General features: G+C 40.9%; 1 protein-coding gene across 22 annotated transcripts in view; it reads right to left on the reverse strand.

Annotated features, from left to right (window-relative positions):
- mef2cb (myocyte enhancer factor 2cb) overlaps positions 1-15712 on the reverse strand; it is a 92350-nt gene that overhangs the window by 39540 nt on the left and 37098 nt on the right. For all 22 annotated transcript variants that reach the window (XM_036144413.1, XM_036144412.1, XM_036144405.1 and 19 more), the window contains one exon: positions 11831-12083. In XM_036144413.1, the coding sequence (XP_036000306.1) occupies positions 11831-11884 (54 nt within the window). In that variant the 5' untranslated portion in view covers positions 11885-12083. The remainder of the gene's footprint in view (positions 1-11830; positions 12084-15712) is intronic.

Genomic DNA, 15712 nt, shown 5'->3' on the forward strand with positions numbered 1-15712 from the left:
CCACCGTTTACAGTTTGCCTTCGTAACTGTAAACGGATACAGTCTTGAAAAGATATTGATAATTTTGAATTTCCTGAAATCATATCTCCCAAGGAGCACAAGGGAAACTCAATATCGAAATCTTCCTCTCCCTCCATCCAGTCTGTCTTTCCACTAAGTCTAGGTAAAACACTGACATTTCCTGGACCCCCCCTTTGCCTCTAAAGTTCTCCCTGAGATGCCAAAGCATCATGCTGAGCTGGCTGTCAGGCAACAGGCTGGGAGCGGAGGCACGGACAGCGTTCCAACTTCTGAAAAACTTGTGTGCGCAGCGTCGGGTCACGTACCTCAGAACACTCGTCTGATTCAGTGACGACACGAGGAGAAAATGCTCCCCTGGGCTCTAAATACCATGCTGACATTTACACAGTCATAGGGAAATGTGAAAAAAAAAAAAAAAGAAAAAACACAAACCTTATTCTCATGGCTTCAGATTAAATCACACCTCTAGACAATGTGATTAATTGTCATATCCAACGCACCCTGACCTGTATCATCCACAACTGAAACATGAGCACCCTCAAAGGGGGCCTGGGAGCCTGGCGAGCGACTGAGCAGCAGTACAAACTGCACATGAGCCAGTCAATAAGACGAAAAGTCGTGCAGAACATAAGGTCACAGCAGACTGTCGGGGAACAGAGTCGGTAGAGCGTTGTCCTCCACTGACGGTTTAATGCAAGGGGCAGATGCTATCGTAGCTCCGTTATCAACAGTTCAGTCAGTCACTTACTCAGCTGGCGCCAGGAAGGTTTCAAAAGCTGTCATGTGGCACAATCTGAAAGACCAGAAGCACCTAGTCGCAAAAGGGAACTCCACATGCTTCCTGACACTTCTCATGTCGTTTCTGACAATTTAGCCATCAGCATAACTCTGGAAACATGGGTTTCTTAAGTAATCAACTGTACAGTATTTTTTTTTGTTGTTGTAAACCTTTCCCTTAGTTGCTGCTGATTACCTGAATCTCCCCACTGTGGGACAATAAACTATATTTCTGTTATTCTTATTATTCTATCCTCCTCTAATTTAAGTCCTCATTTTAATTATGTGACAGCTGAGATTCAACTTTAGTCATTAGTTAGTCATTGAATAAATTTTAAACTTTAAAAAGTTGTAACTTTAAAAAGTTTAAATAAATAATAAAAAAACTGATTTCATACAGCCTGATGTAGCTAACTTAATACAGGGGGAGGGTTTATTCACCGAAGGTTGCTATTGAGGCTGAAGCTGTCGCTTATTTTGCTGATCTATTAATCTATCGATTAACCTATTAATCTAAAAAGAAATACTTTTAAGAATCAAGAATCTTCATTGTCACTATGTGTTTTTTTTTTGTTGTTGTTTTTTTGGGACAGACACCAGCTCAGGATGTACACAGATAGCATACAACATGCAGACACTACAGCAATATTTCCACGCTTGTATATAATATAAGCGTGTAAATATTTATATCTTGCACTGGCTAAAAACATTTCCTGAGAAATTAGAGTGAGCAAATAGTAATTGAAGCAACCTTAATAAACAAGCGTTTTGAAATTAAAAAAACAAACATTTGTTGCACATTTTAAAAGCATTGTAAATGGCAAAAACATTTGACAAAACAGTAGACAGTACAATTATGGCTGCAACTAACAATTATTTTATGAAATTATTGTAATGTAAAATTACGTCACTCGTGGAGTTCTGGATAGACCACAATTACAGGCAAAAAAATTATATCATTTTAAACGCAAAATGTATATATTTTTATAGTTTTGGCTTAATTATTGCTCTGAGTGGGTTCAGAAAATAGCTAGAGTCTGTATACTTCAGTTAATTATTATTCAATTACTAAATTGGTTGACGATTATTTCAATAACTGATAAATTAGGATCAATCCAAGTAATTGTTTCAGCCCTTGTTGCAATATAACTATCTCAAAATTTTGTCATTTACCTTACTTTGAAATCACTCTATCATGTTGCAGTTTAAGATGAGTTAATTTTTTTCTATCCTTCTGTGCAAGAAAAAGTTATTTATTTTGTTCAAGTATCAAACGTAATTTAGTCGATCAAGTGCAGTTTAAAATGTCTCATAAACCTACAGCACTCATTAAGCTTCACTGTAAAAAAAATATGATCGGCTTTTCTTTTGCTTGTAGGTAGGGAGCACCTGGATGGTCTCGTCTCTAGTTGTCCAAAACCTTTGATCTTATCTAGAAATCATCTTTGAACCAGAAGCTCCATTGTCTTTTCACCAGTTAAAAGAAGGGAACAATCAAATAAAAGTTGTCTAAATTCTCAAATCTTGAATGCATAACTGCGTGCATACTTTTCCCTCATATCATAATTCACACATACACTGACTTTAACAGCGCTGCGGGAAGAGAATGAGTGTGATAATGAAAAGCCTCAACTGACCAAACAATAACAGCCACATAGATATCACACCACGCCCACATATCTCAACCTGACACGTACAACCTGCTACCTCCAACACACGTACATAACATAAAAAAAAAAAAAAAAAAAAAAAACATCCGCGCACATCCATAAACACACACGGTGCGTGGCGGCCTGATCGCAAACGCGCACGTTTTAAAAATACAGACAGTTGGCTTGTACGTGGATGCTACCTAGACGACAAACGGTTGGTTAAATACTTCACGTGGGATGTGCTAATTTGTGCTGCATCTCATCCACAGAGTTTTTAGTTATTTTTTAATGTTATGATCTTCGCTGTCGTGGCTTGGGGACACGTTGGGAAACTTGTGGCCTCATGCGACCCTTTGTCTTCCCGGCGCCATGTGTGAAATCTTTCATTTGCAAACTCAAAAAAACACATCGGTTGCCCCAAGCAGCAGCTGTGAACCGATGCTCTGACTGGTTTTTACCCCAAGCTGGCGAGGTAGGTGCACTTGATATTTGTTAATACAGTATTTGATACATTTTAATTGACAGCATTATCAATAAACCAAGATGACAGGTATTAGTAAATGGGATTTTATTTTCTGCTTGGGAATTGGGTGTAAAAGCTATGCAACTACAAGTCATCGGGCTAAAATCAAAGAGCTTGTGAGCTGCCGGCCCAGCAGAAGATAGAGGAGCTGAAAAAAGTCACTGGGCTATCCCTACGCTCTGTTTAGGATCTGTTTCAGAGTGGCTCAAAGGACAGGGCTCTGAACCTCGTCAGTGACTCCTCACGCCCTCTTCATTAACTTTTTGAACTGCTGCTATCAGGCAAGCGGCACCGGAGCATCAGAAACAGAACCCCCAGACTGATGAACAGCTTTCTCCCCTCAAGCTAAACTGCCATTAATGATATGCACTTTATATCCTGGTACTTATTTCACGTTTTTGGATTTATCCTGGTATTTTAATAGATGCTTATTGTGTTATAATAACAAGGATAATATAAATAACTTGTTTCCACGAGTCCGCCGAATTATCCCACTTGTGTTCCCTGCTGCTTTACAATAACAACAAACTAATTTAAAGAGATCAAATTCAAATGGAATGCTTTTTTTTGTATTGGGATAATTAGTATCAATCTTCCTCGCTTTGAGGGTATGGAGGGTTTGAAGAAAACACGCACAAATATAAAGAATAAAAACAAAATCCTCGACCCGTATGTCAATGTCGGCTCAAACCTTTGTTTTTGTTTTTTTTGCTCATTAATCCCAGCAGATATGGCGCTTTGTTAATATCAGGGAGTCTGACATGGCAGCGCTTTGGGTGGTGGGAAAATGGACTAGGGTAAGTGTGAGTGTAAACCCAACTGTTTCTTTTCACAGTATACTGGCAACTGAAGCGTGAAGCTTGTCGTCACACACACCAAACATGAAAGCAAACATAAAGCAAATTCAGTTTTCAGAGCTCCCTTTCACCCCCAATAAGCAACAGATTTGAGCGAATGGGGCATAAAGAAAGATTTTTAATGCAAGATTTTAAAATGTATTTACCAGATGTTGAGTACTATGGAGAAAATATCGTACGCTCAATGTCAAATACTGATTATTGAGTGTATTCTTGCGTGTATCTAATCCCGTCGTGATCCAAATCTGATCTGTATTTTACAGTGGACAATTTTGAGCACAAGCCCAAAGCAGCACACAACTTATTTGTTCACCCATATCCTCCTCCTCAGCTCCTTCCCAGGGGAGAGTCCGACATATGCAGTTTAACACAAGGGCCCACACCAAATTCATTCACACACACTCGCCTTGGCAATCATTACCTTGACCTGCTGCCGCCTCTCTTCTATACGACTGTTTTGCAGTTATTTCTCTTTACGGGTATGATTATTAGCAAGGAAAGAAATGGACCAACTAATCTGATATTATTTTGTGATGAAATATGCTCCGTTTTTTTACCTAACCGACTTGTCAATTTTTCTTTTCCAGGCATGCATAAAAAAAAAGTATATAAGCAGAACAGTGGTACACGGAGAAAAGGAGGGATAGAGTCTGATTCTGCACCGCAAAAGGGCGAGAGAAAGACGGGAGGGACAAGGAGAGAGAGAGAGAGAGAGAGAAAAAGTGGGGGTGGATGCACAGGAAGCACATTTGTATGCATTTCCTCTCATAACAGGAAGAGGCCAGTGGCTTCCCCTTCACAATGGCTTCGCTTCTGCTTCCCACCTCCTGCCTTCTTCCCTGGGGGAGGAGGAGGTGAAGGAGGAGGAGGAGTGGATAGACAGGCACCCAAAAACTGCTGGTTAATAAACCAAACAGGGCAATATGAAGAGCAACCCCCCCCCCTCCCATTCACACACACACGCACACACACACACACAAGGATGTCAGTCACCTATGAAGAATTTGTCTCAAGACAAACACTTATCCTATTGTCACAGTACAGCAGGAAGACAGGGGCTTACGCAAAAGGAATAAGAGGAGTCGGAGACCTTGGCCTGAACTCTGCATCACAGCCAAAGAAGCTGTTAAGAGAGGCATTATGACAAAGGAGGCTTTGTCCCACCTCTAATATATTCTATGCTCCTTCTTCTCTTCAAAACCACTCTTATCATCTTCTTGTACGCTTCCTTTGTATCGTATGAACCCGGGGCTGTAGTCTCCAAATAGTTTTTGATTCAGTATCTGAAATGGAAAACAAGAGCCCACCTTAATGGCTACCTGTTAACCAGAGAAAATGAGAGGAAAAAAAAAATCATTTAGCCAGTTTTTGTTAGAGGTCCTAAATGGCACATTAGTTCAAATTGTTTCAACAAGTAATTAGGTTTCAGTGAAGCTGTGAATTGGCTATGCCCCACTGAATGTTCCTGTTTATGCAGAAAAACTGCAGCTGGAGAAGAATGACAACAACAAAAAAAAAAAAGTGGATGTTGCATCTCAGGGCCCAAGTTGGCGGTCAGAACGACAGAAATAACTTATTTGTCTGAGGTAGATATCAACTTTTGAGAGCACCAATAAAAGCTGACACTTCTCCGTAGCATGATTCATTTGCTTTGTGTATTTCACACATAACATTCTAATAGCTTAATTGCTCCGGCAAAGTTCTGGTTTCATTATCTAAACAAAAAACAAACGAGAAACCTATTGTGCAGACAACAGATGTGGCAATCTTTTCAGTATTGAAATACGTTGGAGGTGCCTTAATGTATTTGGTGAAGGTACGATCTAACGCGACTGATGGGGGATGGACAGCGGTAGTCGTACCATGAAAACCGCCTTGGGCAAGACCCCCCTTAAGGTAAGACAACAGGAGATTTAAAAAAAAAACAGTTTTTTAAAAAAGTACTAATTTGTTTGTTTTTCTCAAATAAATGTGACAAATCCAAACTATCCAATGTTCTTGTAATGTTCTTTTACAATGTTCTTGAAATATGACTGAGGTTTTCTATGATTGTCTCAGTTGAAGGGTGCATTAATCATAAGAAGCACCTTTTTGATGATTTGGAAAGTACAACTAAGGGTTTCTAAATCTTAAATCGATATGACCATCCTAGGCCTTTCAGATTATGAAATAGCGATGAGCAAATGCAGTCGTGATTTAATATAGCACCAAATATGAATCTCATATTAGATATGGTATACGGCCATCTTTTCTTACAGCGCTTACACTGTGTAGAACTCGGGAGGGGTTCCCAACTCCCTGCTAACTGCAGGCAGGCACTGCCGAGGGGGAGATCCATACCGACCAGATCAAAACATCCCTCTAATGACATATAGTGTAATGAAAGTGCAAGCAGGAAACAGATGAAAATAATTTGCAGGCATAAAATAAAATGGAGACGGGGCGATCTTGGTGGGCCCGTCTCAGGTGAGATCTGCCGTGGCGAAAGGCTGACAGCGAAGGAGTGCCATTGGCTGTGGTAGGAGAGGGAGACGACAGTAGATGGGAAACAGGGAATTAGAGGAGGAGGAGTTCAGGGGTGATGAGCTACCCTGTGGGCCTCATTATTTTCCTGCTGTTAATTTTTATCACACGTTTTCTCACCCCGGCGCTGTTGATTGGGTGGGAAGAATGCACTGCCGGCTGAAATAAAAAGACCCTTTCTTTTGGCTTCGCTGCCGCAGTTCACATGGCGAGGAGCAGGAAAGGGGAAAGCAGAGGCAGAAGGGACATAAAAACATGCTTTTTTTTTCTTTTTCTTTTTTTTTTTTCACCCTCAGTAAAGTTGTTTGCATGACTGTAGACGACTCATTTTGTGGGAGCCGGGAGATCCAGTTGTTTCGCTTCCTGTCGCATATGACCTGATCATGTTTAACCTTTGGCCCCTGGGTCCCTTCCCTTTTGGAAACCACATGTCCCACACGAGGACAAACACACACACACACACAGACACACACATTCAAACAAACAAGTCATCCTAAATTAAGCCCACTGAGTGTACAGACTGGAGAGGTAACACTAATTAGAGCCAATTGGAGTGAATTAGTTGATCCCCATGACGAGGTTGACAGAGGAAGATGTGTTTTAAATGTTTGCATGACTGAAAGCGCGTGTTTGTGACTTCAGGGTACACAAAGACCGTTAATGTACCATGTAAAATATGTATGTGATAGTAGAATCAGCTACGTCTGTGCGTATGCGCGCCCACACCTGTACTTGCATCTCCCACCGTAAGAGCGTGGGTCTGCCTGTGTGTGTGCCGACCAAGAGAGTCTGCTCTCTGTGTGCCGCCCATGAGTTTATGACACAGGGGGCTCTTTCATGTGCCCGAGGCTGGGAGAGGGTATGAGTGGTCGGGCGGCTCGGAGCCAGGGTTCACACACTGCTGCCCACTGTCCAGAGCTCAGGGCAGCCAGTCAACGCCAGGGAGGCCTAGCCCTTCTGCCACCGCTCTGGGGAAGTGTTTCAGGGCCCGGGGGTGGCAGTCCAAAGTGGCCGCCCAGAGAGAGCAAGGCGCCGCGCCCAGTGTGATCCTGCCACCGCGAGCAGCGCAGGAGGGGAGGGAAAGGGGAGGCAGCACCGCTCCGTAGGTGGCAAGGTAGCGCTGACAGCTCCACAGAGTGGTGCCACTCCAAAGACGGCGGCGTTGTGGCGCGTGTGTGAGAACCCAGGGAAGACAGCAGTAAATTTTAAAACAAGGCGTGAAGCAGCCTTTTTATGCTTCTTGAAAACTGCATGTATTTTGCCTCTCATAACCGTAGTTGCGTTTTAGTTGTTTGTTTGTTTTTTTTATTTTTAATTAAAATAATTTACGATGTGCTAAAGTCAACGGAGATACCTTCAGGATTTTCTGAGTGAGGTTCTGTTAAAAGGTCACGAGGAGTTGATATTTTACTCGGAGGGAATAACTCTCCTCGTGTAGCATAAATCCAGATGAGTTGGTACAGGAGGCTAAAGGTAATGACAAGGCCAAGACTGGCCCAGAATAAAGTGGACTTCTACTCTCCTAAAACAACTCCGATCTAAAAAAATGTCACAGACAAAATGGTATCCTTTGTGGTGAGACGTATCGGTCATATCAAAATGCACCACTCAGCTGAGGAGATTGTTAATTAATTACACAGGAAATGGAGGTTCGAGGCAGCACAACACTGAACTTCCTGTTTGAAACACATTCTGTAATGTAAAGTGTTTCTGATCAGAGTAACTAAAAAAAAAAGTAAGGCCTACTTAAAACTTGACTAAACAATGTTCACTCAAATATAAAATATATGCATACTACCATCGCTTTTTAACTTGCTTTGGTTTTGAGTCCTCATATGAATATAAACATCTTCGTAAATAATGGCCTAATTTAAATTTGACAGCAATTTAAAGCCTCTTAAAATATTGCTTGCTTTCACAGCTATGATGTTTTTTGTGATCAGAGTTGTTTTAAGATGGTAAAAGACTGCCTTGGTCTTGGCCCCTCCAGAACTAGCCGTTAGCTTCAGCTCCTGAGACCACATAATCTGGATTCATACAAAATGAAGACATTAAGAGAATTACCTACAGAATGTAAAAATAATAATGGCTTGTGACCATTTAAACAGAAGCTCAGTTCTGAACTACCCCTTTAAGTAGATGGTAAATATTTTAGGGATACAAAAAGTGAAATATGTTATGAATGTGAGGTAGAGAGCAGCACTAGACCCAGTCCTCCGGTGTTTATTTGGCTTAGGCATGGGACATTTCCTCAAAAAGGAAGTGAAAATATGCAAAGGCAAAGCTTCTGTTTTTTTTTTTCTTAAAAGAAGAAAATTTAAGTTTCTGTGTCTGTCTTAGTCTTGTGATATCCTCCTCCTACAAACAACATGACATCATTCGTTTAGGCTTCATGTTCAATGAGAGCGGTGCTTTCCACATAACTCGGTGAAGTCATGGAGCAGTTGTTGTTACCATAAAGCAGCAGCTTCTAATGATTATTATTGCTTTAAAGATCAAAACAAGAAAAAAAATACGGCGATTTATTGATTTTCCTTTCCGTGAACCCTTTTCTCTTTGCTCTGTTTCCTTCTCCTTCCTCCTCTCCCTGTAAATAAAGCCAAGATATCTGAGGCATCGATTCCCCTCAGGTGTCCTTCCTGTCTCCCTCTTTGCCTCCTTATCCTTAGGAGTCAGAGAGCTCGGTGCAGCTTGCAGGCACAGGCTAAGGCGGAGGTGAGGGAGAGGGCCTGAGATAACACCGAGGGAGAGTGGGTGCTGCAACACGATAGTTATAGTCCTCGTGTAACATTCCTGTGACCTCCTCCTTGCTCTTGCTTTGTCTCTCGGTCCGCCTGCCTGTCTCTTTCAGTAACAAAAAACTCTGCTATAAGAGCAAATTGCTTTCGCATATCTTTTTTTTTCGTCAAATTTTTTCTTTAACTGTAATTCTTTTGTTACCTCCTAAAGGGACAGTTTGGATTTTCTGAAGCAAGATTTTGTGAAGTTGATATGAGTAATGCAATAGACTCATATATCGTGATGAGTTTTTAGGGAACTGAATCATGGTGTGTTTGATTTGTCGGTGGAGGAAGAACTCTGGATCTGGTATTGATATAAAACCCAAATGAACGTCATTTTGACAAACCAATGGGAATTGTTAATTCTTGGGATGACAGCTACAAGTAAAAGCTGATGACAAAATATTTCTCTTCATGTTATGCCTCCAAATATAGTTCCCAATCAAATGTTGAAAATTCTTCTGTGTGTCACAGGTTTTATATGGTACAAACTGTCACCAGTGTTTATAAAATGTTAATAGCAACCACCTTAACCTTGATTTACCTGCACGTCGGTTGTATTGGACACTTAACCTAAGAAATCTAACTTTGTTCTTGTTGGTTGTTCCAACAGTTCGACCTCCAAATACAAACAAAACACACCGTCTATGGTCGGAGCGGTGGGAAGACCAACAGTTAGTCAGCCCCGGTTTTAGCTGATTTTAGCTATTTTAAACACCTCAAAATGTGAATGTTTGTATCCATAAGATGCAGCTCTGAATTAATGAATATTGCTGTCTACAGGAGACCACTCTTTTTTATTGCTGTTTTCCAAGCAACATCTATGTTACTAGGCTAAAGGTACCCTGTTTGAAGCTGCAGGCTTTATCAGTCTACCTCATAAACTGATTGTGAGTCATTCCAGATCATTTCCAAACAACTCCTAGATCAGGAAAATCCAAACACTGGCAGACTCAGAGCAGAAATCCAACTTGAAGCCGATCAGGTGTACTGACACAGCCAGTTGAACAAACCTATAACCTAACCGTGGTTACAAGGACACTACTTGGCTGACAAAACAGTGACAATCTTAACACAGTTCTCTTATGAAAGTGTAGATGGTTAATACCCACTAATATTGTGTTATACACCACAGATATAGGTATGTTTTTGTTAGATATGTTTTAAATTGCCACAGGACTAATTGCCTAACCTCACTTAGAAAATACAAACAATCCCCTCATGTATTCTCTAAAGTCCTTAAATTATGTCAACAAGATCACTGCTTGAGGAAATCTGGCCTGAAACAACAGGGGAGCATGCCTCTAAGGATGTCTCAAAACGCAACAGAACTATGGCTGTGTGGATGTGTTTGACCTGTGATCCAAAGGCCACCTTAGCAGCGTATGGATCCAATTGGGGCTGCCAGGAAGCTGACAAAGTGTCAGTGGTCAGCCATGCCACAGGAAGTGATCGATTGTGGGCCTCAAGGGCACGAAGAGAGCTCTGTTTCTGTCTATTTCCTGCCACAGACTATAGCGTCTGCTTGTAACTCTCTGTCCACTATTAGCTCTATTTTATGTATCTTTCTCAAGTGATGCCAGCTGTCGTAGAACGTGTTTTCTGTTGTAACTATGTGCTTCTTTGGAGTTGCTGTCAAGCTGAAACTGTCTGATTTCAAAAGCAGCCGGTCTACTCAAGACAGCAATAGTGTTCCAGCATTTGTTTTTCCATTGTGGCACCTAAACTATCCCAACTCTGTTTGGTTTTAGTTCAGCGCGGCTCTCTTGTGCTTCCGCCCTCTTCCTGGTAATATTCCACTAGCAGGGAGCGAAAATGTGTGGCGTGACAGGCTGGGTGTGTAAAAGGAGATTTCAGCTGTGTGATGGGGCAGAAATGCAATAATTAAATTTAAATTTACTAATGAGAGGCCTCCATTAGAAATATGTATGCCAACCCTTCCACCAAAAAAACAAACAAAAAAACAATGCTTTGCACACACTTCATTACCGCACACAGAAATGTGTGCGGTAATGAATTCAATTCAATGTAAAGTATTCAATTCAATGTAAAGTATTTTTTTTTGTTTTTTTGCTACATGTAGCTTTTGCTTGCAGGCCAAAAAGTTTATTTTTTTGTCATTCTCAACAAAGAACCTTCTTCCAAATGCTTGCTTAAGCGCTAACATTACTTTCTACAGTGTCTTTATTTTAAATGCCACATGTTTGGCATTTGTGCAATACAATTTCTTTTTGCAAAATTTCCTTGACCCCCTGTTGTGCTCCTTGGTCTTCGTGACGGTGCGTGCTCTCTAATGTTCTCCCAAAAAAACAACAAACACTTTTCAAATTATTTTTGAAGAAACAAACCGTTAGAATCGCAATTTTCCTACACCTCCTTGATTACAAGTCACTTTGTAGTTGTTTATGATTGTTTTACATATTAAATCCTAATGAAATACACTGAAGTTTGTGGTTGCAATGTAAAGAAAGGTAAAAGTTTAACATACAAGAATACTTTTGCAAGGCACAATAACAGCTAGTTTTCCTGCATGCGCCTTTCCTTTCCCCAGTTCACATAATGCCCAGACTCCCAGAAGACCTTCATTGTTGAGGGCTATTGGGGGTGTAGGGTGTTTCTCCTTCCTCCCTCCCTCCTCCAGCCTTTTTTCTCCCCCATTCTCCTACTCATCCATCCTCCCATCCCCTTGGGACTTACCTGTCTGTTGCGTTCATCCATAATCCGCGTGATCTGAATCTTTTTCCTCCCCATCGTCCCCGTCTCTTCCTTTTTCTTCTCTTTCTGAATAACTCAAAGCTTTCTTCCCTCTCTGTCTCTCTCTCTCTCTGTCTCTCCTCTTTTCTTCTTTTCACTCCTCTTTCTCTTCACTCTTGTACTCCTGCTATCTGTTATCTGTCTTATTTCTTCTTTCTATTTGTTCCAATCACCTCAAAGATTCCAGCATCTGTACCTGCAAGACAGAAAGGGAGGGGTAGGCAGAGAATGAGCATTAAATAAAATGAAATATGGCAAAATAGTGAGAGGGGGAAAAATATATAAAAGTAGCATCACGGCAGCCACAAGGGAGGGTGAAGAAAGACAAAGAATCTGTCAACAATGTTGTGAGAAAAGCGGTGTTTTTCACTGTCGATATCATGCAAATCAGTTTTTACATTTTTTTATTATTTTTTTTTTACCAAGGCACCCACTATGAGAGAAGACAGCGCTGTCAGGATCTTGCCTCGTTCTTTGACAGTGTTTTGGATGTGTCGCTAACTTAAATGCTCTAATCAACAACACTGTTACAGTACCTCCGCTCCAAGAAACACATTTTGTTTCTTTCCCTTGAAACGGCACTGTATATTGACAGTGGAACTTGCCAGCCACATACTTTCACTGCTCTTATCTGCAGCCCAAATCCAAAAAGGCAGATATGAGCTGCGGGGTGAGACGCAGATTTAAAAAACGGAGCCCGGGTCTTGCCACGTTCTGGCAAAACAATGTCACAAGGAGAATAATAATAATAATAATAAAAAAAGGTTTCTGTGAAAGTTGTACCAGGATAAAGGGAACTCCGACTTGCACTTAATCCAGCTGGAGAAACTGCAAGTCAGTGACACCGCCTGATTAATAGTAAAAATACTGTATATATTGTGCGAACAGCTGAAGGTGTAGAAACCCTCTCTCAGGTGGAGCCCTGCAGCTTTGTGTGCAGGACTGCACCCGCGAGGAACAGAGAAGTGCGCTCCAAAAACTTTGAGCGGCTGTCCATGTGCACATGTGTGTGCATGTCTGTGCGTATGAGCACGTGTGTGTGTGTGTGTGTGTGTGTGTGTGTGTGTGTGTGTGTGTGTGTGCACTCTTGTATGAGGCTGGCTAAGCCCGAGCTCCAGTGCATCTCTCTGGAGTGCAAAAGTAGGCCAACCCAATCTATCTCGGGGAGGAGCAGAAGAACTGTTGTTGTGTTTTCTTTTGACAGTAGAGGTGATAACGTCCCTCGTTATGCAAATGAGCATCCCATTATTTAAGCTCAGTGCAATGCAGGGGAGCTGTCAGCGCCGTCACATAAAAAAAAAAAAAAAAAAAAATCTTCCATCTACCCTGCCTTTTTTCTCTACTTTCCCCTTCTTCTCTCTTCTCTCCTTTCTGAACCACATTTCCAGCACCTGGCAGCACAAGCATCAGACATTGATGTGGAAGACGACACCACTTCACCAAAAGACATGTCAGTCTCAGTCTCTCTCTCTATCACTCACTGTCTCTCTTTTCTCAAACACCCTTGCTCTTTTTCCTCACTCTCCCCTTTTGCATACATCCAAACATATATTCCAAATCCATGTATTTAACCCGAATCCATGTGTTTATTGAGTAACATGCCTAAGGAAGGACAGGGAAGATCCAAACCCCTCAGAAGTAATGCAGGACACTGCTATGCACTTGACCTTTTTGTGCTTGAGAGTAGGACATTGATAATGAAAGCCTGTAATGGAGACATCCAGGGATACTTTGGCTCTTAGTGACAGTCTGGGGCCTGTGGCAACAGCACATGACTTTGGTTTGTTCCAGAAAAGGCATGGTGTGAAGGGACACTCCAATGATGTTTAGCTTAGCTTGGGCTAATGAAATTAGGGGGAGTTAGGGCTGGACCCGGTACGAACGTTAAGGCATACAAACATTTTAAAACGTTTCAAAAACACTAACATTTACCGTTAAATTCTTTAATCAGATGCCAGAGAAAGTATTAGAGTGACCAGAGTTTTGTGGTCTGTAAACCAGAGGTGCCCCTCCTGCACATGTTGCTGTGCATATAACCTTGGGTATGCCAAAGTTTTTAAAAGCTTAAATCACAACAACTTTCCATTTAACTGTCCTAATCGTCCATTTAATTAGGTGGTAGGGGATACTGAAGTGACTGGAGAGTTCTTCAGCTATATGGAGCACAGAGAAATGCAGCACTGCCTCTCCCTCAGCTCTTGCTGCACACTACTTTTTGTGTCTCTGCTCTGTCTTTTCTAACCCCCAGTTAGTCGAGGCAGATGACCACACTGAGCCTGTTTCTGCTGGAGGTTTTCTCCCTGTTAAAAGGAAGTTTTCCTCTCCACTGTCGCTTCATGCATGCTCAGTATGAGGGATTGCTGTACAGCCATTGACAATGACTGACGACTGTCCACTGTGGCTCTGTGCTCTTTCATGAGGAGTGAATGCTGCTTGTCAAGACTGCTGGGTTTCCTTAGGTGATATGATTAAATGTGTTATGAATTGGAGCTATATTAATAAAATTTAATTGAACTACAGGCTCACTAAAAGAAGGCTACTTCATTTTTATTTCACTTACAGGAAACAGAGATTCAACTGTTCGAAAAAAAAAATGTCATGAAAAATAAGCAATGTCACTAAAGGAGTGCTACCTATCCCTTCCATCAAGGTAACGCTGCTTAAAAACTATAGCTGGCGAGCTATGAGCAGCATGTTTTTTAGGCAGTCAACTGTAGGCTGGATACTGAAGCCAACTAATTATTCTGCTATTATCAAAAGATTGGCAAATCAGTTGGTCAGAAATTGGAATAGGTCAATTTTCCCTTGATCACCTCTGATTGACGATTGGCAGGTTAAATACCTGATGTTTTCCACCTTTTATTAAGCATAATGACAAAAAAACATATCCCATTTTCAGTCTATGAGCACATCAACCAAAAGCACTACTGTACTGTTCTGCACTTTTTCTTGTTTCATAAAAATCATAGAATGGTTAGGGACATAAGCTTTGATGCATAATTGAGGATAATGACTAAATCTCTTTCACAACCTCTATCAAGGAAAATGCACCACTCTTTCCCACTGTTATGTGTTATAGTTGTTAAACAAAAATCTGGTCAAAATTGGAATTGGTGAGTCAGACATAAAAGGAAATCAACAATTGCTGATGACCAGGAAAATACAAATTTCCACTACTATTAACTTGTTAAACTTGTATAATCTCTAAACAGCATTAAAATAAAAGGGAGCAACAGTTTGTCTAACACTTAAAAACTACTACTATAAATTTTCTGGGTATTCACTTAATATTTATGCTTCCTTTTATAGCCAAACCCAAAATCATGTATACCCCTGGCAGATTTAGATGTACAATTATTTTCTTTCAACCAGGAAACTAGTTTCGATACCAAATGAGACAGGCATCCATCAAAATTCAATAAACAAATCTTTAAATTTGTTTCTTAGATTCACATTTTATTTAAAACTGCGAGTCAAAAAATATATATACTTTTTAATAATCATGGTGGCAAGCAAACTCTTCTTATTTTTGCAGGGCAGCTATTTGCATTTCCCCTGGTATTTCTACCTTTTATCTGTGCTCCTGAGTTTCAAGTCGTTGAGATTGGAAGGCGTCCTTGCTATCACCTGAATCTTTAACCCTCTCCACACGTTATCTGTCAGATTCCAGTCAGGACTCTGGCTGCGCATCACTAAAATGTTCATTTTACTGTCAGTCAAACTAAACATGTTTGTAAAACAAAAAGATTTATTTTCTTTATTTCGCAGGGATATAAATAATTGTTATAGATAACAATATTACCAGTGTAATGATCAATGCTATAT

The sequence above is a fragment of the Fundulus heteroclitus genome, chromosome 12, assembly GCF_011125445.2.
Source record: "Fundulus heteroclitus isolate FHET01 chromosome 12, MU-UCD_Fhet_4.1, whole genome shotgun sequence".
Lineage (NCBI taxonomy): Eukaryota > Metazoa > Chordata > Actinopteri > Cyprinodontiformes > Fundulidae > Fundulus > Fundulus heteroclitus.